The 27,560-nt window shown below is 40.0% G+C and overlaps 2 protein-coding genes across 4 annotated transcripts in view; one reads left to right on the top strand and one right to left on the bottom strand.

Annotated features, from left to right (window-relative positions):
• Window positions 1-27,560, bottom strand: INPP1 (inositol polyphosphate-1-phosphatase). 3 transcript variants are annotated; one of them, XM_030328117.2, is made up of 6 exons: window positions 27,489-27,560; window positions 9,937-10,202; window positions 7,279-7,339; window positions 3,804-4,019; window positions 1,385-1,559; window positions 1-836 (listed from the first exon to the last, which is right to left on the bottom strand). In XM_030328117.2, exons 2-6 carry the CDS (start codon window positions 10,138-10,140, stop codon window positions 269-271), a joined length of 1,224 nt encoding a protein of 407 aa, XP_030183977.1. In that variant the 5' UTR covers window positions 10,141-10,202; window positions 27,489-27,560; the 3' UTR covers window positions 1-268. The 3 variants fall into 3 exon arrangements, with proteins under 3 accessions (XP_030183977.1, XP_030183976.1, XP_030183975.1); XM_030328116.2 differs by lacking the exon at window positions 27,489-27,560 and adding an exon at window positions 27,372-27,470; XM_030328115.2 differs by lacking the exon at window positions 27,489-27,560 and adding an exon at window positions 27,372-27,468 and having other exon boundaries at window positions 3,804-4,004.
• HIBCH (3-hydroxyisobutyryl-CoA hydrolase) overlaps window positions 26,965-27,560 on the top strand; it is a 111,612-nt gene continuing 111,016 nt past the window's right edge. Inside the window, exon 1 of the mRNA XM_030328121.1 lies at window positions 26,965-27,084. The gene's annotated coding sequence lies outside the window, so the exon portion shown is untranslated. The remainder of the gene's footprint in view (window positions 27,085-27,560) is intronic.

Genomic DNA, 27,560 nt, shown 5'->3' with positions numbered 1-27,560 from the left:
TTTTTCCTCTTCAATATTTTATTGAAGTGTTTCAAGCAACACTAGTAGCACAATATCCACTATTAAGAACTTTGCACATCAATGTAACTGCTACATGATGTCATTCATTTATTGAAATTATCGTTATTATGAACACATAATGGAAAAATGTTCCTCAAAAGAGGAAGGAGAACGTTGACCATCCATCGGACAAAGCTGTCTTCAAAAGATAAGAGATGTGGGAAATTGTTCACAGTTGGGTTTTCAAGTACATGAGAACAGAGTTCATCTACGTGCATGTATCCACAGGCGCAAGGTTTTGGATAAGGAGGCTCAGGAATGTCTCCAGTTGCTTCCTTGATCTGTATGCAATCAGTCCTCCCTTGTTGGCCCACCGATCCACGCCAGCAGCACCTTCGTTTTCCACGTGGTACACCAGCTGTGGCAAATCAAGCCCCATTTCTGAATTTCTTTGCAGGCATTCTCTTAAGTCTACCATTCCCCCACCCATGGCCCTGAGTATGGCATGAGCCGCACAAGAGTCCCACTTGAACGTGGTATCCTCTGAAAAGATGTAAATGTCAACAAGGCCTTGGACAACACAAAGGCTCTTGTAACCAGCCCCGGCTGCCCGGAATATGCGCTCGCCACATACACGTGACAATGCGGCTTTGATAGTGTCCTTTTCACTCGTACTAATGACCGCTGAAAACGGGTGGGAGCGTTCCGCCTCAGAGCTGGTGTTTTCAGTCATTTGGCTCCGCGCTTCACTGTTCTTTCTTGTAGAGTCAAGACGCTGAAGTGAATGGATGTTGGTATCCATGTAAGAAAGGCCCCAGTAGCACTGTCCTTTCCACCTGCAGAAGAGAACTTTCAGTTTGTGGCCATAGGCTGTCACATTTGTTTTATTACTTATGTTGTTTTCCAACAGGATGATATGAAAAAAGTGTATCAGGCAACAAATCTCAATGCCCTTAAGGCTAGAAATAGGTATCAAGTAGCTAATTGGTTTGTAAAAGTAACTCCTATGCCTGCACGTGTCATGTGGCTGCCAGTTAGGAATGCTGTCAGCATTATCACATCAGTCTATAACAATGTGGAAACATCTGTGGGATTTCTGGCCTCCAGGAATGGTCTGACCTCTTGTACTTCCATTTTTAAGCTGCTTGTGTTCCATTTTTCCCAACTCTGTGGGAACTCTGGAAGGGAGAGGACATGTCTGTAGTTCATGTGGCATCTAGCAGAGCACCTTGCAGTTTCTATCAGCATCCACCAAGCCCCCACTAAAATTATATTTAACCCAGGATTGAAAATAGAAGGAATTTTAATTTAAACCTGCAGACTTTAGTAGGAACACCTTAGTGTATCAAGTCATGGTAATGTCATGTGGAGTGATAGATCTTACCTGAGTGTGTTTAGATCTTGTGATACAAAAGGTTGGTTGATGACTCCCATTAGGGGCACTCCTGTCTGTAGGTCATAGACACCAATTAAAATGGTGACACACTGAAGTCCACTGGGGAAGATTCCTTGGTTGGATTTAATGTCAGCAGAACCTTTTATATACTGATAAGTTGAATCTGGAAAAAAAAAATGAAGCACATTTGTTTGGATTCAGGTAATGATTATTTCAAAGATAATGATGGATACAACTGGAAACGCTGTGCTGTATCATTTCTGTGTTCTACCAATTTGGTAACTGCTGTGGTATGAATGTATTCTCCCCAAATTCTAACCCCATAAAGGTGATCATATTAGTAAGTTAGGCCTTTGGGAGACACCTAAGTCATGAGGGTGAAACCTTAATTAATGAGATTAGTGCCTTATAGAAGAGGCTCCAGAGAGATCCTTAGTCCCTTCCACTCTATAAGGACATGGTGAGAAGGTGCCAGCTATGAAGCAGGAAGAGGGCCCTCATCTCACCATGCTGGCACTCCAGAACTTTGAGAAATAAATTTCTATTGTTTATAAGCTACCTAGTCCATGGTATTTTGTTAGCACAGCCCGAACAGACTAAGAGAGTAATCAGTCAAGTTTTGCCTTTGAGTGTCACTTGTTTCAAATTGTTATTTGACCTCTTGTACTTCCATTTTCAAGCTGCTTGTGTTCCATTTTTCCCAACTCTGTGGGAACTCTTGAAGGGAGAGGACATGTCTGTAGTTCATGTGGCATCTAGCATAGCACCTTGCATACCATAAGCACTCAAATATCCATCATATGTCAAAAGCATTTAAAAGCTAATGACTCAGGATGACTGTGGTGGGATTCTTTAGAGCCTCTTACTAATCAGAGGACAAGTATAGTGTGGATGGATGGGAAAATCTCCTTCCAGAAATCTCTCAGGGGTGAAATTACCTTTTTTTTTTGTCCCTCAAATTAAATTTTTTAAAAAAATGTTTTATTTATTTTTGAGACAGAGAGAGACAGAGCATGAGCGGGGGAGGGGCAGAGAGAGAGGGAGACACAGAATCGGAAGCAGGCTCCAGGCTCTGAGCCATCAGTACAGAGCGTGACGCGGGGCTCGAACTCACAAACTGTGAGATCATGACCTGAGCCGAAGTCGGGCACTGAACTGACTGAGCCACCCAGGCACCCCTGTCCCTTAAATTAGAAGAGGGAGTCAGTGATGGTGGCACAAAAGGAAGAAATTGATAGTCCTCCTGTGAAAAAGAAGGCAATAAGCTTAAGAGACATACATGCCAGCAGCTGACTGCCAACATCTAGTAGTGAGTTAATACCCAGTTAAGGTGTGCTGTGCAAAAGAGCTGGCTAGCAGAATCAATTCAGGATAGAAGCAAGAAATAGGAGATTCTGGTCCCTCAGAAAACCACAACTAATGCTAATTTACCATTGTGTGATAAAAGATTTTGGGAAATCTTAGTTTGCATATGTAATCCATCAACTGAATGTTCTGTAATTCCCTGATGATTAAAGGCACTTCTGTAATGTTATATTAATGTGCTTGCAAGATGGGAGGATGGGGGCAGGGGGTGCCTGGGAGTGGTCCCAGCTGTATTGGGCAGAATGTGGTAGGCAAGTGGAAACGAAAAAAAAGGAGAGACTCTGCAAATTAATATCCTGGGCATTGTATTAATAGCATCACTGAAATAGACCTACACTGTTAAAACACAGAGCTATAAACTAGGGTTCTACCACAACCATGCCCAAGAAAATAATAGGTAAGATTTACATAGGGCACACAAACTGGGAGTGAATCACATTCAGCTGTGTTATACTGTGTTTTGCTTGACCTATACAGTGGTTTTGACTGTTTACTTGTTTAATTGAATTAGTAGTCAGTGGTTAAAAAATGGGAGCTATCACTTAAAAACCTGGATTTTGGTTTCTCTTTAAAACCTAAACATCTAGACTGTACTCCTATATGGCAACAATCTGCTAGAGCTGAGTATTCTTTAAATGGCACGTGTGCTCAATTAGTTATAGCTACTGTCAGTTCATTATTCTCTCATATTTACCAGTCTGGCCTCTGAAGTCTTTCAAAGATGAATTAATTCAGCTTTGTGTGTGTGTGTGTGTGTGTGTGTGTGTGTGTGTGTACGTTAATTCAGCTTTGTATATATATGCACACACAGAGATGGCACACAAATACTTGTGCATATCCATTGTAGAAATGTTACAAATATACACATAACAACACATCATCACATGTACACTTTCACTCTTCACTATTCATTTTATAACTCTGAAATGTTAAAATCTTCTAGGAGAATTAACTACACTCTGAATTATTATTTTTCCAAGCCTCCTCCCACAAAAGGATTACTAATAAGAACAAATAAAAGCAAACATTCTCCTCTACTTACCTATGGGATCCACCCAGATTCCCAAAATGTCCTGTGGAATGCTGATCTCTATTGAATCCAGAGTTGGGTCAGTAAAAGTGACATCCTGATGGACAACCTTGGCTAACGCTTCAGATGCCAACTTGTTACCATTAAGGACTTTGCTAAGAAGCTCTACTGTTTCTTCCTCTGTTGGACACAGTCTCAAGATAATCTTTTCCCCTGGAATAAGACAAACTAAAAGCCATTACATTTCAAGAGCTCTGGGGGAGAAACAACAACTGAGGGGTGAGGAAGAGCCAAAGCTGTGCACTTAGATTGGGCGAGGGCAATATGTTCATACTCCTGGTTCCTACCCTGGTTGACTGCCAGAATCACCCAGGCAGCTTCACAAGGTCACAGGTGCCCAGTAGTGGCCGAAATACCTAGTATGACGTGAGGGGTAGATTCCAGGTATCAAAGAAACTTCTTCCCAGGAAAATGTCCACAGGGGAACATGCATACAATCTTGCATCTAGTTTAAGGGAGCTCATGAACCAGTTAAGAAACCCTGAATCCCGAGCCCTTGATAATATTTATGTTTTATGCCTTTTGCCTTCTGAATATACACAGGTCACCTTGTTAGTGTTAGAATGTATTATCGAAAGAAGGGAGGTTTTATCAGCACATGAAATGCTTCTACCTCCCTCTATAAAACTGCTTTTAACTAAAGGTGTTTATGCTCAGCAAAGTACCATAAGATGAAGTGTAACTACTCTTTACGTGTGGTAAACTGCATGACTCTAAATGACATACCTAGAAATAGCTCTCCTCTGTGAAACCCACCGGAAATTAGGATGTAAGTAAAGCTACTCATCCAAATGAAACCACAAGTTACCAAATCCGGCTGCTTCATAATCACTTTGAACATGCTTCTTAGACCCTTGGTTAATCTGGTTTCTAGCTCCCAACAGAAGTGAGGAAAGAGGCAAAAATAGGCAACTTAGTAGCAACACAAAGGGACGGCAATGGTGAATATAAACTTTTTAAAAGAAGAAGACATGGCACTTTGGGGCTTTTAGGTAAATAGACAAGTACTCCTAGTGACCCTAGACATTCCAAGGACTGGCAACAGCATCACCTGAGAGCTTGTTAGAAATTCAGAACTTCAGGCTCCATCCCACACCTGAGTTTAAAGAATCCCAAGTGATTCATGTGATCATTAAAGTTTGGGAAACACATTATGAATCTATTACAATGATGACTGTATCAGCAAGAAACATTCAATTATATTAGTTAAGTTCAAATTAAATTAGACTGTTGAAGTTGGGGAATCATAATGCTAATCACTGCCACTTAACCAAGCACCTATGACTGGGCTTAGTAAAAGTCATGGGATCAGGCCGAGAAGCAAATCATATCACATCACTCCTGTGCTTAAAATGCTCCAGTGAAGGGCACCTGGGTGGCTCAGTCAGTTAAGCATCTGACTCTTGATTTAGGCCCAGGTCATGAATCTCATGGTTTGTGAGATCAAGCCCCACATCAGGTTTCTCCTTGACAGTGAGGAGACTATTTGGGATGTTCTCTCTCTCCCTCCCTCTCTGCCCCTCCCCTGCTCACTCTCACACACACTCTCTCTCTCTGTCTCAAAATAAATAAACTTAAAAAAATAAAAAAGAATAAAAAAAATCTCTAGTGAATTCCCATCACACTTACAGGAAAATTCAAACTCCTCCTGTAAACTTCCACGCTCTGTTCCTGCCCCCACTTACCTTATCCATCCCACGTGCCATGTTTCTGTGACCCACCCCCAGCACGCTAAACTCATTCTCCCCTTCGGTTCTCAGGAATATGTATGTGGAATGCCTTTTTGCCCCTATAATTCTAGGTAAATAAAATACTAAATTGTTTTTGAGGTAGGCAAGCATAGGACTTCTATCAGTTAATCACAGGTGTTTTTTTCAACCTTAAGTTTTTTTTTTTTTCAATGTTTATTATTTTTGGGACAGAGAGAGACAGAGCATGAACGGGGAGGGGCAGAGAGAGAGGGAGACACAGAATCGGAAACAGGCTCCAGGCTCTGAGCCATCAGCCCAGAGCCTGAAGCGGGGCTCGAACTCACGGACCGCGAGATCATGACCTGGCTGAAGTCGGACGCTTAACCGACTGCGCCACCAGGCGCCCCATCAACCTTAAGAAGTTTAAATGAGATTTCTCTCAAGGAGTATCATAGAACTAATTGCATCTTAATGCACAGCCCACAAAGGGGAAAATTTTCCCAGCGTTAATCCAGAAATTAGTTTTTGCCTTTGTAACTGTGCCTCTAGAGGTTTAACTATTTGTCAGTGATCAGTGATTAAAGTTCACTATTTTAATCTTCTACCTTAAACAAATAAAACACCCAAACTAAAAATAATTTGTTTCTCTCTAAGGGATCAGAGATTTTGATATTTTTCTCTCCACCATAAGGGAACATGGAAGTAGATCAACGGACAATCTGGCCCACAGGAAACTAATTAAACAAGACATAAAATTTGGTATTAAAGGAACCTTTTATTTAATCCAACTCCTTTTACCAAGGTTCTGAGACCACAGAACTAATGAGGTGAACACGTTTTCTTTACTCAAGAGCACACAGTATTTCAGAGACAGGGCCTCTCTAGATTCTCAACCAAGGTCTATGGACTCCCCGGGAGGTCCATGAATGGGTTTAAAACTTGGACCTAGGGGCACCTGGCCAGTTGACTGAGCATCCAAATTTTGATTTCCTCTCAGGTCATGGTACCAGTGTCATGGGATAGAGCCCTGTGTCTGGCTCCAAACTGAGCACGGAGCCTACTTAAGATTGTTTCTTGGGTGCCTGGGTGGCTCAGTCGGTTGAGCATCCGACTTCAGCTCGGGTCATGATCTCACGGCTTGTGAGTTCAAGCCCCACATCGGGCTCTGAGCTGACAGCTCGGAGCCTGGAGCCTGCTTCAGATTCTGTGTCTCCCACTCTCGTCTGCCCCTTCCTCGCTCATGCTCTGTCTCTGTCTCTGTCTCTCTCTCAAGAATAAATAAAACATTAAAAAATTTTTTTTAAAAAAAAGATTGTTTCTCTCCCTCTGCCCCTCTCATCTACTCATGTTCTCTCTCTAAAAAAGCCAAAACAAAACAAAAACAAAAAAACACAAACTTGAACCTAAAATTGTCTATATAACTGTAATGTGCATCTTTCTGAGAGCATCTGTAACTTCCATTAGATTCTCAAAGGGCCATGCAACTTCCCCAAACACTATTTAAATGGTACAGATTTATATATAAAATAATACATGTGGACTTCCTAAATGCTTACAAGATACTACATCTCTCTAACTTGAATGGCATAATATTCTGAGGTACTCAATGAAGCTTACATTAAACTATGCTATTTATATGAAAGGCTTACAAACATTCCTTTACTTCTGATGTCATTGAAAATTACAATACCATATAATATTAAATTATAAAAATACATTAGGATTCTTATACTTACCCAAATCATTAGTAAACTCATTGGATTCTTCTCCCAAAATGTTTTTTCCCAAGCCTGGAAACTGAATGATTTAGAGTATGACAAAGAAACAAAAAGACAAAAACAAAGACAAAGCAAAAACAAAAAATCCCAAATCCCACATACATGTTCAATTCTGGGCATATTCTCATTCTGTACTTCAAATTAAATAGTACAACTAGATCTGAAATTTAGAAATTTACAATCCAGAAATCAATCTAGTATAAAAAGTGAAGTCAGGTTGGTTCAGTACTTAGTTTTCTAATATTTTCCCTGCTCCTTGGCCCCTCCAGGAAGTTCAAATCATGGTAGAAGTCTGGTTTCCTTATGTTCTGTTGGGTCTGCAGAAGTACTTAGAAACTTCATCCTTCCACTTACAGGCAATAGAACTAGAATATTTGCAAAGGAGACACTTGAACTGTTGCTCTTCAACAGCACCCTACTGGCTTATGTGAGTTAATGGGACTAGAGCAAGTACCTAAGACTATGACTTGAGACTGGATAGAAGGGATCAGAGGTATGACATTAGAGTCATTGCTTTCATCTTCAGGTGTCTTCCGCACTTGTTGGAGGTATCACGAGACTTCAGGCAAGGAAGGGGATACAGAAAAAAAAGGGGGTTGGAATATTTTATTGACCGATAATGCATCAAAATAGAATGAAAAAATGGAGCTAAGTAAGAATCTTCTCTCATCCCTTGTATGACCAGGAAGCTTCGGGGACATTTTGCTTCTGATCCTCTCTGTGGTAAAGATAAATTTTTCTCAAAATATGTGCTCAGTTACGATATGCATGATGTTCTCAGGGAACAAAAGCAAGGAAATGCTTCAGATATTTGAACCCAGTCATTTGCAGATGGCCAATAGCTTTCACAATGCCTGCAACAACTTGTTATTTTTTCCTCTTCTGAAGAACAATCCAAGTCAACAGGGGCTGCCAGTGAGCCCATTCATCCCGAGCTACAGGATATAAGGGTCATGAAACAAAGCCTCTTATATAGCCAGCAATGAATGTCGTTTATTGTTCATAAGTCCTGTCATATGTTATCAATGAACAGTTACCTCAGCTTGTTAAAATGCTTGTGGGGCAAATATTAGCCAATAACTGTGCATGTTGATACATTTCTAATGCAGTTGCTCAACCTTCTCTTGCACCCAAAAATAAACTTGCTTCATGTTATTGGAGCTAGATATTACAGGGCATGAAAAAGTATAGTTGGCAGAGATTTCAAGGGGTCATTTATTCTCTCTTCCTGCCTATGTTCAAGAATTCATTAAATGGTTCCAAATGGGGCGCCTGGGTGGCACAGTCGGTTAAGCGTCCGACTTCAGCCAGGTCACGATCTCGCGGTCCGTGAGTTCGAGCCCCGCGTCGGGCTCTGGGCTGATGGCTCGGAGCTGGAGCCTGTTTCCGATTCTGTGTCTCCCTCTCTCTCTGCCCCTCCCGTTCATGCTCTGTCTCTCTCTGTCCCAAAAATAAATAAACGCTGAAAAAAAAATTAAAAAAAATAAATAAATAAATGGTTCCAAATGATTCCCAACATTTGAGAATTTCATAGAAACTATTCCAATATTTTGTACTGCTTCCTGTAATAAAGTTCTATCCTCTCAAATCTTAAAAAAATATGTAATTATTAGATATCATATAAAGGCAACATGTATTGCAAAGAGCACAAACTCTGGAGCCAGTCGGCCTGTGTTCAAAAGCCAGCCCTGCTATTTGCTTGCTGTGTAACTTTGGACAAGTTACTTAACCTCTCTGGCTTCCCTTTTCTCATCCATACATTGGAATAATAGTTTCTACCTCATAAAATTATTACAATTTTAATATAAAATATAAATATATATTATTTATAATTATTTATATTATTTATAATTATATAATATTATAATAGTTACATAAATTAATATACTTAAAGCCCTTAGAAGTGCCTGACACACAGTGAGGACTCGTAATTGTCTGCTAGTGCTATTGTTTGTTATAACTACTTACAAATAGTTTCTTTCCCAGTCAGCTTAAGATACCTAGAATCACAATCATTGTTAGTTATAAATGTTTTTCTATTATAATAAAGGGAATTTCCAGTATCCAGGACAGTACAAGCCAATAACTGAGGCAACCATTAGATACAAGATTACATCAAAAGGTGGGATATGATATGTCAAGTTAAAAAAAGAACTCAATAAAACAGTATGTTCTCATTTCTACTGAGATCATTTCTATGTGCCATGCAAACAACTACATATAGACGGAAAATGTTCCTACAAGATTTGGTAAAACATAGCTGTCGTTCTCTCTAGTGTTAGGATTAAGGATTCTTATTTTTGCTTATTTTCCAGAGAACATGTATTATTTATTAAAAAGAAATTCATTGATAAGTAAAAAGCTCCACGCCCAAATGTTCTCTTTAGCTGTCAGAATTGTGATTTTTTTCCCCTTATTTGCTTTTCCGTATTTTAAATTTTTTCTGCAATGAACATTTTGGTAATTTTGTAGTCAAAACAAGGGGAGGGGAAAACCCAAGTTGTTTATTAGAATCCTAGGCGCTAGTATTCTGAGGTGGGGAGGGAAAAGGAAAAGGCATGCTATTCTATCGGAAAAAAACCACAGGGCAATTACCTTGGCTGTGACCTTTCTTACCTTGTTCTCCATATTCTGTTTTATAACTTCCTGTACCAGTACATCAGCCAGGGTCTTGAAATCAACTGCAAACTTCTTGTTCTTTTCTCCCTCTTTCTTTTCTTCTATCAGCAGCTGGAAGAGGGCTTCCTGCTGCCTGCATGCCCGGGCGATGTTGGCAGCTTTCTCAGAGACACGGAGCAGCTCCCGGAGGATAGCTGACATTCTGAACCTTGCTTTCCAGTGGCGGTGCTGGTGGAATCGGCACCTACCCTCTGGGCTGTCAGCTGGAAAAGTACAAGAATGTGAAAGAGAAAGCAGTTCAGGGAATGATGTCAGGGTGCCTCTGACACTACTAAACAGCCCGTCTGGCAGTCAACCTGGTCGGCAGGGCTGAACAGCTAGCATATGCCCTAGTCACATCTTCAGTGTGAAAGAGCAGATAGCATCTAAAATATCAAAGTTATTCTTTAATACTTCAAAATGTACTTTCAGTCTCAAAAATCCATTATGCAAAGAATTGAATTCTCAGAGAAGGGAAGTCTTTGAGAATCCTCTACATTATATTTCTAAATCCCTAGATGCACAGGCAGGTGGATACAAGCACAATGTTAAAAGGAAAACAGAAGTCTTGTAATGACCTTAGAATGATCACACAGGCTCAGTGGCAATGCTGAAGCAGCGCTTTCTTTCACCCTATTGGGGAAGAAGACAGAAGTGGAAGAGGATTTGTCCTTATCCGTTTTAGGGCAACTTTCTAAAGTACTAAGCATCACTTCAGCAAGCACTGTAGTGTCCTACAAGACTCTGAAGCCATGCTTGGGCTAACAGCTAAGCTGTCTTCCAACTACCTTTTTTTTTTAATGGGGAGAAAAAAGTCCCACAATCTGTGCTGCTGTAAAAGTTTAAATATTAAAGTAAAACACACAACTTGTTGGGACTTTAAAAGTTGTGGCTTCTAAGAAGTATGCTGTCATACCTTGACATAGCAATTGGGTAATTAGGAAACATTTCTCACTTTTCAGCAGTAGGTGCATTTCACTGAAAGCTCCAACAAGCTTAAAATGCGATGTCATTGTGAGAATTACTGTGAGGATTGTCAGTTTTGTTTTACAGTCAAGGAAACCTGAAGCCTAGAAAGATTGGGTAACTTCTTCTGGGTTACAAAAGACTAAACGGCAGGGCTCTGAGTCAGTCTCATTCACAAGCCCAGGATCTTTATTGTCATAATAAACACTCAACTTCTTAAAAAAAAATTCCCTTAATGGACTCTCAGAGGCTGAGGATTAATATAACAAGGATGTCCTTGCAATGGAATTAACTGTGGGTGGTCATAGTTGGTTTGTCTTAAGTTTGCCAAAAAAAAAAAATGCTATATTCTTAAGATTATGCGTCAACCACCATGAGAAAATATGTCCAACCTCAACAGTAACAGAAGTGAATAAAAACAATGAGATCTCTTCCTTTGCTACTAGGTAGACAAAGCTATTTTAAGCTAGCATTCATTCTTGCAGGTATGGTGAAACAGGTGCGGATGCTCTACTCAGGGACATGCAAACAAATGGCTTTCCAGAGGGGGTTTGAGATAAATGTATCAAGATTGCTACATATGTCACTTATCTTTAGGCAGTAATTCCATTTTGGCTTAATTTGTGTTAAAAAAGTCAGAGTTGGTTTAAGATATATTTGCAAAAGAAGGATTAATATTGTTTACAATAGCAAAAGGTTGAAAATAATCTTAAATATTTGTAAAATGTATGACAGACTACTATGTGGTCCTTAAAATCACGTTTTTAAGGAATATTTAATAATATGGAGATATGTTAATGCTATAGCATTAAGCGGGAAAACCTTATCACTATGTATATAGTATGATAATATGTTACCAATTTGTGTTTATATGCACACATACACTCTCTAGGTGTGTGTGTGTGTGTGTGTATACACATATATACATATATATGTATATATGTGTATATATATATCTAAAGAGAGAGAGAGAGAGAGAGAGGAGAGAGCGAGATTGAAAGACCAGTAGGTGATGCTGTACTGGTAGTTAAAAATTTTTTTTTTAACGTTTTATTTATTTTTGAGACAGAGAGAGACAGAGCATGAACAGGGGAGGGGCAGAGAGAGAGGGAGACACAGAATCGGAAGCAGACTGCAGGCTCCGAGCCATCAGCCCAGAGCCCGACGCACGGCCTGAACTCACGGACCGCGAGATCGTGACCTGAGCTGAAGTCGGCCGCCCAACCGACTGAGCCACCCAGGCGCCCCTATGCAGATATTTAATGGTAGTTATTGAGTATGAGAATTGTAAATGATTTTTTTATTATGCTTTTCTATAATTTTCAAATATTCTACAATAAATATATACTATTTTTATAATAAGAAATGACATTCAAAAGTATCTTGGGACAATTAAGCATGAAGGACAATAATTCGTCAATTCGTGGAGACAGTTGTCCAAAGTAGCGCTATGGTAATAACACAAAGAGCTGTCAGGTGGTAGAGAAGATGAAGTTAAAAATTAAACAAAAACACCTGCCTACCTAACTGCCATTTTTCATCCAGGAGTGAATAATAGTCAAAGATTCACTTTGGTTGACTTGAACCTAAACACTAAGAAAAACAGGGGTGCCTGGGTGGCTCAGTCGGTTAAGCATCCAACTTCAGCTCAGGTCATGCTCTCCCGGTTTGTGATTTCGAGCCCCACATCAGGTTCTGTGCTGATAGCTCAGAGCCTGGAGCCTGCTTCAGATTCTGTGTCTCCCTCTCTCTGTTCCTTTCCCTCTCACACTGTGCCTCTCTTTCTCTCAAAAGTAAATAAACATGAAAACATTTTTTTTAAAAAGTTATATTAATAAACTGAGGCACTTTGACTTAGAAATAATTTATGGCACCTGTACACTATAAATTATAAGTTATACAAATGTGTATATACCCGGATACATACATATCTTGGAATACACATGCCCCAAGGGTATAAATTCAGTAACTCTGATAATATTGATTTCTTTGTAAATGTTCTAAGTAACTGATTATAAGTGAAGAGAAAATAATCAGTGAACCAATAGCATCCAAATAGCTTATCTTAAAAGCAGCATAAAGATTTTAAGGAGTCTAATTTGAAAGCTTTCTAGATAAACAGTATCAGTATTGTCTATTTCCCTCAACTTTGTTAAAACCAAGTTTGTTTAAAGAAACACTATACCACTGCACTGTTGCACAACCAAGAAACTTTCCCTATGATGCCCTCAGAAACACTCAGGTGAGCTACTTACAGAAGCCACACCACTACCCCTTTCTTCCCACAGAAAGCTCACCCCAGGGATCTGGAGTTTCTCCCCTTTGAACTTGACCTTTATTTCCTCAATAATGACCATTCTCTCACAACTTGAGCACAGCAGCTTGACCAGCAGGAAAGAAGTATCAGCTATAAACTTCAGTCCTGCAATTAATAGGTGTACAGATTTTAGGAATTCATCATAACACAATACTTGGGTTTTTCAGTTCCAAAGTTATCTTAGAGTCCAACCTTAATCACTCTTTCTTCTGACCCTGGGCAACACTATCATATTTGTTAAGCTCCGGATTGAATGCCCAGTTTCAACTTCGGACTATGCTTTCTCCAGCCATCCTATAGAACCCAGCACTGTTTACCTTTCTCCAGGATCCTAGCTTCCTAAAAAATCTCTCACAGCTATCATTATCTACATGCAAAACTTTCTGATTAATTTGCACAACTAGCCTGCTACTTTCTGGCTGAATGGACCATTTCCACCATATAAACTGAACCAACATTCTCTGTGCTTCTCTTCAAACTGCTTCCATGTATCTCTCACCATCTGCCCTCAACTCAGGTCACTCAGGCCATTAGCCTGAGGGGAGCACTGAACAATTCATCCTCACCTTGAGTGACTCAACTGGAATAACTCAATTGTCTATGGAAAAACTGAGGTCTACACTCGATGCTGAATTTCTTCAGGTTTATCAGTAACTCTTAAAAACACTTGTGGAAATTGTCTTTCAGATGCTTTTTTTAAATGTGATTTTGAGAGAGAGAGAGCACACACGAGTTGGGGAGGGGCAGAGAAAGAGAGAGAGAGAAAGAGAGAGAGAGAGAGAGAGAGAGAGAGAGAGAGAATCCCAAGCAGGCTCTGTGCTCTCAGCACAGAGTCTGACTCGAGCCTCAATCTCACAAGCTGCGAGACCATGACCTGAGCTGAAATCAAGAGTCAGGTGCTTAACTGACTGAGCTACCCCGGCACCCCTCAGATGATTTTTTAAAAACAAGTCTACATACTCATTTTTTAACCTAAGCTAGTTTTATTTAAACATTTCAAATGCCTTAAATGAAAATTATTACGGACTCATGATTAGTAAGTTATGAAATTTACCATAATTTAATAGCCTTTAATAAAGAAGAAATTATTTTTGATTAGTATTTCTTAATAGTTGTTCTGAGAACCACCTGTATCAGAATTAACCAAGGTGCCTACTAAAAAGACAAATTCCTGGGCTCCATCCAAACTGGTGAATCAGAATCTTTAGGGAAAGGGCCTAGGAATCTATATTTTGTCAGCCTCCTAGATGATGCTGACCACTGAGGTTTTTTTAATATATTTTTTTCAATGTTTATTTATTTTTTTTTTAATTTTTTTTTCAACGTTTTTTTATTTTCGGGACAGAGAGAGACAGAGCATGAACGGGGGAGGGGCAGAGAGAGAGGGAGACACAGAATCGGAAACAGGCTCCAGGCTCTGAGCAGTCAGCACAGAGCCCGACGCGGGGCTCGAACTCACGGACCACGAGATCGTGACCTGGCTGAAGTCGGACGCTTAACCGACTGCGCCACCCAGGCGCTCTCAATGTTATTTTTTGAGAGACAGAGACAGAGAATGAGCTGGGTAGCGGCAGAGAGCGGGGGAGACACAGAATCTGAAGCAGGCTCCAGGCTCTGAGCTGTCAGCACAAAGCCTGACACGGGGCTTGAATTCACGAACCATGAGATCATGACCTGAGCCAAAGTCCGATGCTTAACCGACTGAGCCACGCAGGCTCCCCTGACCACTGAGATTGAATATCTACTATTCTTCAGGCCCACTTCTTTTTCTTCAATACCATTCTGGCAAGTCCATGGGGGCTGGCACCTGGTGGCAGATATCTTGGTGGAACCATGTAGGTGCAAGAGTTCCTCTATTGGTTATCCACATGCAGAGACAGGGCCAAGTTAAAATAATAGCTAACATGTATTGGGTGCTTACTGTATGCCAGGTATCCTTCTAAGCACTTTACATATTTATTTAATTTTCACAAAACCTTATGAAAAAGGTACTATTATCTCTATTTTACAGATAAGAGACTGAGGCACAGGAGGTTAAGTAGTTTGTCCAAAATCACACAGCTAGGAAGTGACTGTGACAGATCCAAGTCCCATGAAAATGGCAGTCGCTCTATTAGCCAGCACCGTAGCCAATAAAATTCTTTCATAAATTCTTACCTGTTAAGTCAGGGAAAAGTAATTATTGGGTAAATAACCATAAGTATTATTTACTATAAGGTACATTATATAGCAAAAAAATTAGAGAAACACACCTAGCTGACAGCTGTCACTAATTTGACTATTAAAATCACTATCTGACACTTGACTTCCTTTGTACTCTTAGAAAAACCTTTCCCCGCTGATCTTCAATGTATACCATCTTTGCTGGAAAGTAAAATCTCATCCATCATATTCTACTGATGTCTCACTTAAATGGCTGTGTTGGCATCAGCGGGAAGGGCTTAGCTCATTCCAAATATCTAATTCCTGTTGCATCAGTTTGCTAGGGTTGCCAGAACAAAATGCCACAGACAGGGTGGCTTCAACAACAGAAATGTATTTTCTCATAGTTCTGAAGTTCCAAGAGCAAGGTGTCTACACGTTTGGTTTCTCCTGAAGCCTCCCTCCTTGATGTGCAGATGACCACCTCCTCGCTGTGTCCTCCTATAGACTTTCCTCTGTGCGAACATCCCCGGTGTCTCTCCCTCTTTTTATAAAGACACCAGTCAGATTGGATGAGGGCTCATCCATATGATATCATAAACCCTATGATCTCTTGAAGACTCTGTCTCCAAATACAGTCACATTTATGAGGTACTGGGGGTTAGCGCTACAACATGCACATTTTGAGGGAATACAACTTATCACCCAACACCTCTCCTGAAAGAGGTATTGCTCGATAATCTTAGCAAATGTCAACAAAATCTATTCCTTCATCTTCTGTCTTCTGGCCAGATAGTAAAGATGGAGTAAGGTACTTTGCCCCGTCTATATGGTCAATAAATTTAATTCTGTGAGTCAGTCTTTCCTAATAGGGGGTACTCACTTTAACAGCCAAATCATTAATGATACAGTGAACATTGAAATAACCTCCTGTAAGCCTTACTCTGGGACAACCTACTTCAAGGCACTTTTGAGCACACAGGTTTGAAGAAGTTATATTCCTCACCATCTCAGACCAAATGTATGTCAACATAATAGTGTATCGCAATGTCAGACAGAAATGGTCTCTTTAGCTTTTGGGGATTTTTTCATCCCCAGTTGGAGAAATATTGAATACATTGAAGTGGGTGAAAAAGCTGTTCTTAAGACTTTTCATGGAAACCCAAATCTCTACACAGACAAAACTCCATTTTAATTCCTAACCATCCTGTCATCTCATCAGAACACCAGTATTTTAAAAATCACATTTGAATAATATATGCATATTTCAGATGTGATAAACAGTACAGTGGGAAAGACACAGGCTTTGGAGACAAACCTGGGATCAAAACCTGGCTTTGCCATTAACTAGCTGTGGGGCATCAGGTAATTTACTTACGCCGTCTGAGCCTCTCTCCTCATCTGTAATATGAATATAATACTTAAAGTGCAGGGACACTGTGAATATCAAATGAGATATTTCTGGAAAAGTACCGAGCACAGAGCTTTGCATATAGTAGATAACAAAGGACAGCTATGACTATTAAATACAACTTCACAGAAATACAGTCACGTGTCCTTCCTTGAGAAAATAAGAGGTTGGCAACTTTATATGGGTCGCCAAAATCTTTTCTGAAAATTTACTAGTCCATTAAATCCCAAAGGCTGGGAGCTACTTGTAATTCTCTGAATGACCCAGATAAACTTCCTTTATGCAGGCCAGATCTGATTGCTTCAGTTTCTGGGCGTCTGAGTGGAAACTTGGCTCCTGGAGGCTGCATGACTACTCTGACATCATGGTAGGCCCTGTATGGATGGCTTGAGAGGATCATTATACTGTCAAGGGGGACATTTTGTCAGGATATTTTATGGGGATTCTAGGGCCCAAGTGTGTTCTTTTTGTGTGAAGAGCCTGGTTGTACCAGGAACTGGCCTTGTCCCTTAGCTGTTTACAGTGACAGAAGTGTGACGACATAGATAAGGGCCCTCAGCAAAACAGAACTGCTAATGAGTAAGCAAGTAGGTCAAAGCATTTCTGTTGACATTCCTTTCTTCCTGCAGATAACTTCATACACAACTTCTACAACTTCTAGGGAACCTACATTTTGTCCAATATACAATGACTCCCCACCCCACCTCCACCATTCACATCCTGAATTTAGTTTTTCACTCATCCTCTGAAGGTTGACAGTTGGAAGCTGTTGTGTGGTGGCCATGCCTGACAGCTATTGCTGTTGGGGGAAAAGGCCAGACGTCCATGAAATACCTGGGTGTTTTACAAGAAATGTGTTTGTGGAGACTTCTCTCAAGGGGGTGCAAATGTCCAGGAGTCTCCCTAGGTGGGCACATGCTGAGGGGCTGACCAAGGCTTCACTTAGTGCACAGTTTTAGGGGAAACACAGACCTTGTTCTCCCTCTATTTCCTGCTTAGGACTGCTTTAGGGGCTAGTTGAGAGAATGGCGGCTTCCCTGGCAGAAGGGATAGGGCAGAACAGAAGTGGACCCACATAAAGTATGGCGGGGTCTCAGTTGGCTCAGTTGGAGCAACCAGTGAGGGCTAAAGAGCAACTTGGTAAAAATAGCCTCTCCTGATGCCCCTATGGATCTTTCATCGGCCCATCTGGTTACCTAGGCCACAGGGGAACTGAATCATAAGCATTACTAGGTATTTAAATACTACCTTTTAGCTAACTGGAAATTAAATTATCTTTCTAGTGGATAAGCTGTATTCAACTTTCAGGTATTTGTCAAACATTTCTCAGAATCCATTAAGAAGTACAGTGTGAGACCACCTGTATTTTTTTACTTTGAACTGTTATTTTACTTTGTACTGTGTGATATTGCTGTCATCAATTCATAGGTTCTAAGTTTAGCATTTTCATAATTGATTTCCCACTATCTGTCCATTTACTCCTATGCTCTGGGCAGATTACTAATTTGTAATGCTGTTCCCTCTGGTTGATGATGCCTTTCCACCTGCCTTCTATGCCTAATGTTTACTTACTTCTCACAATCAGTTCACGGGCAAAACAAACAAACAAACAAATACTTGAACAGATACTTCATAAAAGAGGATATTTAAATGGTCAATAAACATATGGAAAGATATTCTATCTCAGTAATCAGGAAAATACAACTTAAAATCACATCAGGACACCACTGCTTATCCAATGGATGGAATAGCTCAAATCAAAGACTAACACTTTCCAGTTTTGGTGAGGATTTGGAGCAATGAGACTCTTATACACTGGGGTGTGAATGAAATTGGTAAAGCCAGTGTTGGAAATTACTTCTAAGTTGTTGAATATAAGCATAGTCTGTGATCCAGCCATTTCCCTTGTAGACATACACCCTACAAAAATTCATGCATGTATGAATATGAAAGACAGGCATGAGAGTATTTATGATTGCATAATTTGTGACAAGTTAACACTAGAAATAAGCCAAACAACCATCAATCGTAAGATGGAACAAACTATGGCATGTTCACATAAGTAGATCTACATAGCAGTGAGAATGAATGAATTACTGCTCTAGGAAACAAGGTAGATGCAGCTCACAGACACACACTGTTGAAAGAAGTCAGCCACAAAATATACATACTGTGCAATGTAATGTATTTGAAGTCTGAAAATAGGCAAAACTAACTTATGGTATTAGAAGTGACAATGGTGGTTCCTCTTGGAGAAGAAGGAGAGGTTACTGATGGGGGGATATGATGGGGGCTTTTAGGCACTGGTAATGTTCTGGATCTGAGTGACAGTTGCATGAGTAGGTTGACTTTGTGTAAATTCATCAAGCTGTGCACTTTGAACCTGCATACTTTTCTGCATGTGTTTCTAATTCGATAAAAAGTATTTTTTAAAAGGGGAGGGCAGGGAGAAAGAGAGAGAACAGTCAGTTCAGCAGTTGGCTCCTCCAGGAACTATGCCTGACCCTCCTTCTTGTGCACCTGGAGCACAGAGGCCAGCCAAATATGTGTTCCATCTCACTAACACCAGTACATTGGTTTGCTTGTCTAGGCTCTGTCTGGCAGGAGATTTAAAGGTGTGTGGTTTCTGGGGTACTTGGCTGCCTCAGCCAGTAGAACGTGCAACTCTTAATCTTGGGGTCGTGAGTTCGAGCCCCACTTTGAATGTAGAGACTGCATAAAAATAAAGCTTTTAAAAACCAAAACTTTGGGGCACCTGGGTGGCTCAGTCAGTTGAGTGTCCAACTTCAGCTCAGGTCACAATCTCTCAGTTCATTAATTAGTTCCATCCCTGTGAGCCTGCTGCCAGCAAGGAGCCCGCTTGGGATCCTCTGTCTCTCTCTCTCTCTCTGCCCCTCCCCTATTCTTGGTGCGCGCTCTCACCTCTCTCTCTCTCTCGCTCTTAAAATAAACATTTTACAAAAACCCGAAGTTTTAAAGGTGTGTGGTTCTTATAACTCTTAGCACATATCTCAGAGGTATTTAATAATGTCATCTGATGCATTTTCTCTGAGCTTGTAAATACAGAGTTCGTCCTTGTAATATTGTTTATTGTGCTTGGCTTTTATCAGCAACACCTAGGTGCTGTTAGGCATGTGGGACTATATTTATTCATATAAAATCTGCATATATTCTGTATTCATTTACAAAAACAAATCATGGGGCGCCTGGGTGGCGCAGTCGGTTAAGCGTCCGACGTCAGCCAGGTCACACTCTCGCGGTCCGTGAGTTCGAGCCCCGCGTCAGGCTCTGGGCTGATGGCTCAGAGCCTGGAGCCTGTTTCCGATTCTGTGTCTCCCTCTCTCTCTGCCCCTCCCCCCGTTCATGCTCTGTCTCCTCTCTGTCCCAAAAATAAATAAACGTTGAAAAAAAAAATTAAAAAAAAAACAAAACAAAAAAAACAAAAACAAATCAAAGCTGTATCTGGATGACTAGCAACTGAACCACCTTTGTGCCACATCAGAATCAGAGGTTATGCTTTGTCATCCAGAGGTGACCTGTCTTGACACGATGAATTTAGTCGATTAAAAGACCAGAATACTAAGTTTAACTTGGTTTTGTTAGGCAAGACATTAAATATGGGATATGTAAATCCATCTATTTAACCTTAACATTTCTCCCTCCCTCCTTCATTACCTTCAGATGGCATTTACATACATGCTGCTTCCAAGCTGGTCAGCCTACCTCACCCTAGCCCTATTAAGGCTACTATTGGACCACAGTAGTCCACATTTTTCTCACTGATGCTACTTACAGCAATAGACCACAAAAATGTCCTCCATTTCCAATGTTCTGGTAGCTTATAAATGGGATCTTGTGCTGAAGCAATGCTTTCCAGATTAGTAAGATCAAGAACTAAATGGGATGCTTGTTTAAAAATACAGATTTTTGGACTTTGCGCCTGGATATATTGATTCAGGAGATCTAGGTTGAGGACAGGGAACATTGCTCAGCAGATCCTTATCTGATAATTTAAGGAAACATGAAGTGCACCAGTCAACTCTGTGTCTGGCTGTTCACTTGGAAGCAGAACAGGGAATCCTATATATACTGCAGGCCAAGAATGATGGGCCTTGGTTGGCTAAAGGGTCAATTTATGTTGCCTTTTTTGTAAAGAAAATTAAATGCTGGGGGGGAAACACCACTTGATCTACCTAATAAGTATTTCATATTGGCATAATACTTGAATAAAATATGCATTCAAAGACTTCCCAGTATTCATTTGAAAACTATGAATTCCATTCAGAAATAATTTTAAATTTGATAGTGACCCTTTTTTTAAGCCTCTTCACCATAGTTAGGAACATTTTCACTAAATAGAAACCCTATTCATTTGGATAGTTTTCTTTCTTCTAAGTTTCAACTGTATGTTTAAACTTCTAGGGGCGCCTGGGTGGCGCAGTCGGTTAAGCGTCCGACTTCAGCCAGGTCACGATCTCGCGGTCCGTGAGCTCGAGCCCCGCGTCAGGCTCTGGGCTGATGGCTCAGAGCCTGAAGCCTGTTTCCGATTCTGTGTCTCCCTCTCTCTCTGCCCCTCCCCCGTTCATGCTCTGTCTCTCTCTGTCCCAAAAATAAATAAACGTTGAAAAAAAAAAATTTAAACTTCTATACGGTCAAGGATGTGTTTAGAACAATCATGGAGTCACAAATGAAACCTGAATTCCCTCAAAATATGAAAAATAGAAGCAGATTCAGTGTAACTATCTTCACCATAGGAAAGAATATTTTTTTTAATGTTTTATTTATTTATTTTGAGAGAGTGCACGAGAGTGGGGGAGGGGTGTAGACAGAAAGGGAGAGACAGGATCCCAAGCAGGCTCTGTGCTGTCAGCACAGAGTCCGACAAGGGGTTCAACCTCACAAAATGAATGGTGAGATCAGGACCCCAGTCGAAACCGAGAGTCAGATATTTAACTGGCTGAGCCACCCAGGTGCCCCCAAGATAAATATTTTTAAGAATACAAATGTAATGTATAATTCAAAGCAGAAAGAAAAGAGACAAGATGTATGGCTTGTAGAAGAGTCTTTTCCAGGAGAAGACTATTTATAGTGATGATAACTGTTACTCAGAATCCAGTCTTACTGATCTTCAAATCGGTTCCAATGTTTCCATTCAAAGGTAGCATTTTTTCAATTATTTTAACTTTCTTTCTCAAACCTGCAACACTCGCTTTTGGCACCAACTCATTCAACACTTGTCTTTTATTGGCTGCATGGGCTTCATGGGTGTGTAGCAGAAAGAGCTTTCGTTTAGGCCATAGGAGAGCTGGTTCTTAGGCCCCGCTTTGCCTCTAACCAACCAGGTGTGAAACCTGGGCCACAAGCTCAGGGACTTGTTTTCCTTATTTTTGTAAATATGAAAATGAAAGGAAGCAGGGACAGAGAGCTTAAAGGAGATTTGTATGGTGTGTTCTAGTTCAAAACTTCCCTGTTTTTTATATCTATTTTCCAAATCAAAAGAGGTTGGGGAATATTATCCAGCCTTAAAAAGTAATGAAATTCTGGTACATCCTACAACATGGATGAGCCTTGCAAACGTTAGGCTGAGTGAAATAAGCCAGACTCAAAAGAACAAATATTGTATGATTCCACTTATATGAGGTACCCAGAGTAGTCAAATTCATAGACAGGAAGTGAGGCTTCCTGGAGGAAGGCTGGAGGGAGAGGAGAATGGGGAGTTATTGTTCAGTGGGTCCAGAGTATCAGTTTGGGATGAGGAAAAAGTTCTACAGATGGAGAGTGGTGATGGTTGGTTAACAATGAGAACGTACTTAATGCCCGTGAGTTATACTCTCAAAAATGGTTATAATGGTAAATTTCATGTTATTACAGTTTTTAAAGAGTAAAAAACAAAATTTTAGGTTCAAAAAATGCACATTTTAAAAGCTATTGCTATTTATCATCTACCTAATGAGGGCATAATAAATATTTGTTGAATGAGAAAAGAATGAGGCTGGGAAAGGGGCATGAAAATTGGGTTGAAAGAATGGGCACTAGGCTATTTGTCTTGAAGTTGATTTTTTACAGGAATCACATGGGTTTTTAATACTTGGATTATATTTTCATATGCAATGGTTTGGGTGTGGGTGAAGGAGCTAATGAATGTTATGAGGAGGGCCTACGCCCCCTCCAAGCCAGCCCTTCAGGCACCATTGTTCTCTCTCTAATGGGCTATAAATTCCTTGAGAGTAAGACACACATTTTTTTCAATGTCCCTTATAACACACAGGGGTAGTTTTGTAAGTTAATTGACTGATTTTCATTCCACTGGAGACAAACATGTTTAAATGGATTTTCTTCCACCAAAATTAATCTGTCAAGGATTATTCATTATGTAAATTTTCAAATTATAACTGTTAGGAGAAATGTGATTCAAAGGAGTTCTTTATTGATCTTTTTAGAAAATTGCTATTATTTTTTATTTCTGTGATGATAAGTAACATGACCCAAATATATTCTCTGAATATTACAGTAGGAAACCAAGGTCACAGATCACGTTATGTATCATTTTTTTGCAGGCTGGGTGTAGCAGCCTACCTCCTGTCATTCTACTTCCACGCTGTATAGAGGTAAAAGTTGATTTTTAACAGATATTGACAGATGTTGAATAAATCAATACCAAAAACTGAATGTAATATTTGCCTTTAAAGGAACACAAACTAATAAAAGAATATAGTCCTTTTATTCAAAAAGTTCAAACTAGTAAAAAGACATAAATGGCTCATTAAAGCCAACATGTAAAAATTATCCTGCATGCTTGCTAATCCTACAATCATAGATAACTATCTAAGTTGGTTAATATTTATCTTCCCGATCTGATTCTTTATTTCTATCTCCCCATTCTTTGGTATTAATGATGCCTACCATCAGCCATGTTTGTAAAACAGAACTTTCTTATTCCCAGGTCAAATTGGGACTATATGTGATTGATTATATGTGATTCTTACAAATTCCCAGGAGAAAAACAGATGTTTTCTAGAATTTGGAAGATCAGATCCTATTTAAAAAGCAATTGATAATGAAAAATTATGACATCACTATAACTAAACTAGGTTCTCCTTAAGCAATATTAAAAGAACAGTTTCTGGGGCACCTGGGTGGCTCAGTCAGTTAAGTGTCTGACTCTTGATTTTGGCTCAGGTCAAGATCTCATGGTTCTTGCGATCAAGCTTCTCATGGGGGTCTGCACTGTCAGAGCCTCCTTGGGATTCTCTCTCCCTCTCTGCCTCTCCCCTGCTGCATGGGCATGTGCACACACACTCTCTCTCTCTCAAAAGAAATTAACATTAAAAAAAGAGAACAGTTTGCTTTGATCATTTGAATTTAACTCCTTTGCTGTTTTTTTTTTTTTTAATTTTTTAAATGTTTATTTTTGAGAGAGAAAGACAGAGTGTGAGTCGGGGAGGAGCAAAGCGAGAGAGGGAAACACAGAATCCAAAACAGGCTCCAGGCTCTGAGCTGTCAGCAGAGTCTGATGCGGAGCTTGAACTCGGGATCGGCAAGATCATGACGTAGGCTAAAGTTGGATGTTCAACTGACTAAGCCATCCAGGTGCCCCTAACTCCTTTGCTATTAATTATAATTCTCATTAGCATTGCACTCTGTAAAGAAAAGGATACGTTCAAGTATCTATTGATAAAGTTAGCAAACATTTACATTAATTTAAACTTGGATAATAGATTTTAAATATTTAGTTGATTAAAAATAAAAATAAGCTAGCAAACAAACCTCCTCCTCCCCAAAAAACAAAATACAACAAAACAAGAGAAATAAAAAAGGAAGGAAGAGAGAAGAAAAGGACAGAATACTCTGACACTTTCCATTGTGGTAATTCATCTTAACAAATTCTTTTATAGATATTTAATATTCTATTTTGTTAATTTGTTTTTATATATAATTGACCATGTTTTATGCCCAGGTAAAGTTTTTTTTTTTTTTCTCTTTTGGATGGAGTTAGGTCATTTTAGTAAAAGTTATAAATAAGTTATTAAAATGTGTGTGCTTATCTTCCCTATTTAGGAACACAAAAGGGGCAGTAAAGAAATCTGTTACATGAAAGAGAAATGATCAAACACAAGAATTTGCTGTAGATTACTAGTCACAGTAATCTATATTAAAAGCCCATTAATAAAATGTTCCTATAACATTAAAGGACTTGAATTAACATTGCATACCACATAAAAGAGACTAAACATGCAAAAATGTTTGTTAGATTCAATCATCAGGAGGCTTGACTACAAAAGGATATAAAAGTTTCAGATTTCCTAAATGGGTGACTTCATCACATTAATAAAACCATAGCTTCCATTTAAGACCATTTTATGTACTGGAATGAGGATAGGTTATGTCACCTACTCATTCCAGCAATAGTTATTTCCCACTTGTGTTTCCCATCCTTGCCTTTTTCGTTTGTCTTTTTAAAATTTTGTCATTTTGACCTATTTGAAGTATCTTCTTTCCCTTAGAGATTCTGATTCAAGAAGTTCCAAGCTGCAACCTGGGAATCTTTAAACCACTTTTGTTGCCCCCTCCCCTATGTGCCTGAGGTATTTTTTTTTTTTTTTTTAACTAGGCAAATCTGGAAAACACTATGCTAATCATGAGATGGGAAAAAATGTTGTCAACCCTGCTTTTATTTCTAAACCCTAAACCAAACAAAAATCAGTGTACAGAGGTTTTTTTAGCTTCATTTAAAGATTCAAAATATTTTAATAAGGACATTTATTAAGAACACATCCAGAAAAAGTTCTCATATACACCATCCTCATCTTTAATAAAGGAGGAAGACACTTGTTATTAATCACTTTATATGATGTAATTATCTTTAAAAAATTTTTTAACATGTATTTATTTTTGAGAGACAGAGGGACAGCATGAGCAGGGGAGGGGTAGAGAGACACGGAAACACAGAATCCAAAGCAGGCTCCAGCACAGAGCTGGAGTTGAGCTGTCAGCACAGAGCCTTACGTGGGTCTCAAACCCACAAACCAGGAGATCATGACCTGAGCCAAAGTCAGACGCTGAACCGACTGAGCCACCCAGACGCCCCAATGTAATTATCTTTACACAATTTATCTACAAGATGGAATAGAATAAGACATTTTCTAGTTGTTATCAGCGAGAAATAAAAGGAGAAATACATACATAATGAATAACCTTATAACTTTTGTTTCACAGTCCTTATATGCCCAACAAGACATATTTTCTTTCTTTTTATTTTTCAGGAGTACCACAAGTACAGTCATAATTTATATCTGTAATGAGGTATTTCACATCAAAGGGCAAGTCCAGGCTGCAATTTCCAAGCATGCAATTTCCAAGCACGGTTTAGTCCCAAAGCATGAAAAGAAACGGTAGCTTATTCCATGCAAAAAGTGTAACTTTATGCATCTTACATAATCCTCTTTATGACCAAGAACTAATTTAAAGAGTAGTATAAAAATCCACAAAAGCTTAAAAATAAAGTCGGCTCTAAATAATTCAATAAGTATGTTTTGAAAAAACGAACTTTTCCCCTGCCTTTATCTTTTCTTTATATTCCCTATTTTTAAAGTAAAAAATGAGATCACTTAGCTAATTCATCACTCAATAGTAGTTCAGTAGATTATTTTCACCATTAGACTGTTATCTGGCTGAGTGGGGCTGATCCTCATCAACTTCTTTGGTTTCAAAGTTAGGAATCACAGGAAAAGGGCCAAAAAAATGTTTTATTTTCAATATGTGGGATTCACGTAAGTGGTCTGTCCATACAGCCTTAACCCACTGTTCTTTTGAAGTGAATGCCATTCAAACAGAGGGCAAATTTCTGCTTATTCAATGCCTTAAAATTAGCTTTACAACTGGAAATCTCCAAAATACACACCTTAATTGTTCGTATGTATTTTTCATGGATGTACTAAATAATCTAGGGATTTTTTTCATGCTCTTTGTGTCTAACAGCGTATAGGATTCGGCCAAATTAAATTTTTCCCACTTACTATTCTGGCCACACCACCTATCTATGCACATCTCACAAAACCGCCCTTCCAAATGCAGAGAATTAAAAGCAAGGAAGTAAAGACTTTTCTAAATATAGCCTCATCATGTTTATTTTACACTCATCTAGTAGGTCACCAGCGGCAGCCAGCAGCAACGGACACTTCGAAGCATCTCCCAAAGCAAAACCAAGGGGCGCTGGACAGCTACGCCATCTACCTGTTGAACCTGGGCCACTGCTCTCCGCAACTGTCAGGTCAGCTTCTTCGATCTAGAAATGCTCAAGATCGGTTTGTTCTTGTTTTTGTTTTTGTCTTTTTTTTAACAAAGTTGTTGGCTAACCTTTCTTCCCACCCTCTGCTTCTTTCGGGTCATTTCTGCAGGGCGGAGGGAGCCGAGGGAGCCGCGGGAGCCGCGAGCTCCTCGGCCCGCCGGGCTGCAGCCGCGATGCGGGCGGGCCGGGTGGCAGCCTGACTGCCGCGGACAGAGGTCGTCACAGGCCGGGCGGAGAAGCACGGAGCCTCCCGGCCCCGGTTTACTCACCTACCGTCCTCTGGGGCGGTGGGGCGCGTGCCTTCCGCCCAGCCCGGGGACCCAGATCCGAGGAGCGGGAGGCGGCGGCGGCTAGGCGAGGGGCACGCAAGAAGGAAACCGTATTACCTAAGCCGGGGATGCGGAGCGAAGGAGGCTGCAGCCTTTCCCTCCAGAAACGGAAGAGGCGGGGGAGGAGGA

Source organism: Lynx canadensis, chromosome C1 (assembly GCF_007474595.2).
Source record: "Lynx canadensis isolate LIC74 chromosome C1, mLynCan4.pri.v2, whole genome shotgun sequence".
Lineage (NCBI taxonomy): Eukaryota > Metazoa > Chordata > Mammalia > Carnivora > Felidae > Lynx > Lynx canadensis.
The sequence above is the reverse complement of the archived record's forward strand: the minus strand, read 5'-3'. Positions and strand labels throughout refer to the sequence as shown.

Excerpts from the sequence above, each read along its gene's own strand:
- INPP1 (XM_030328117.2), bottom strand. The coding sequence starts at position 10,140 with ATGTCAGCTATCCTCCGGGAGCTGCTCCGTGTCTCTGAGAAAGCTGCC. Across the intron at positions 7,340-9,936 it reads AACAGAATATGGAGAACAAG|TTTCCAGGCTTGGGAAAAAA; the intron begins GTAAGAAAGGTC and ends TAAATCATTCAG. Across the intron at positions 837-1,384 it reads CAAGATCTAAACACACTCAG|GTGGAAAGGACAGTGCTACT; the intron begins GTAAGATCTATC and ends TCTCTTCTGCAG.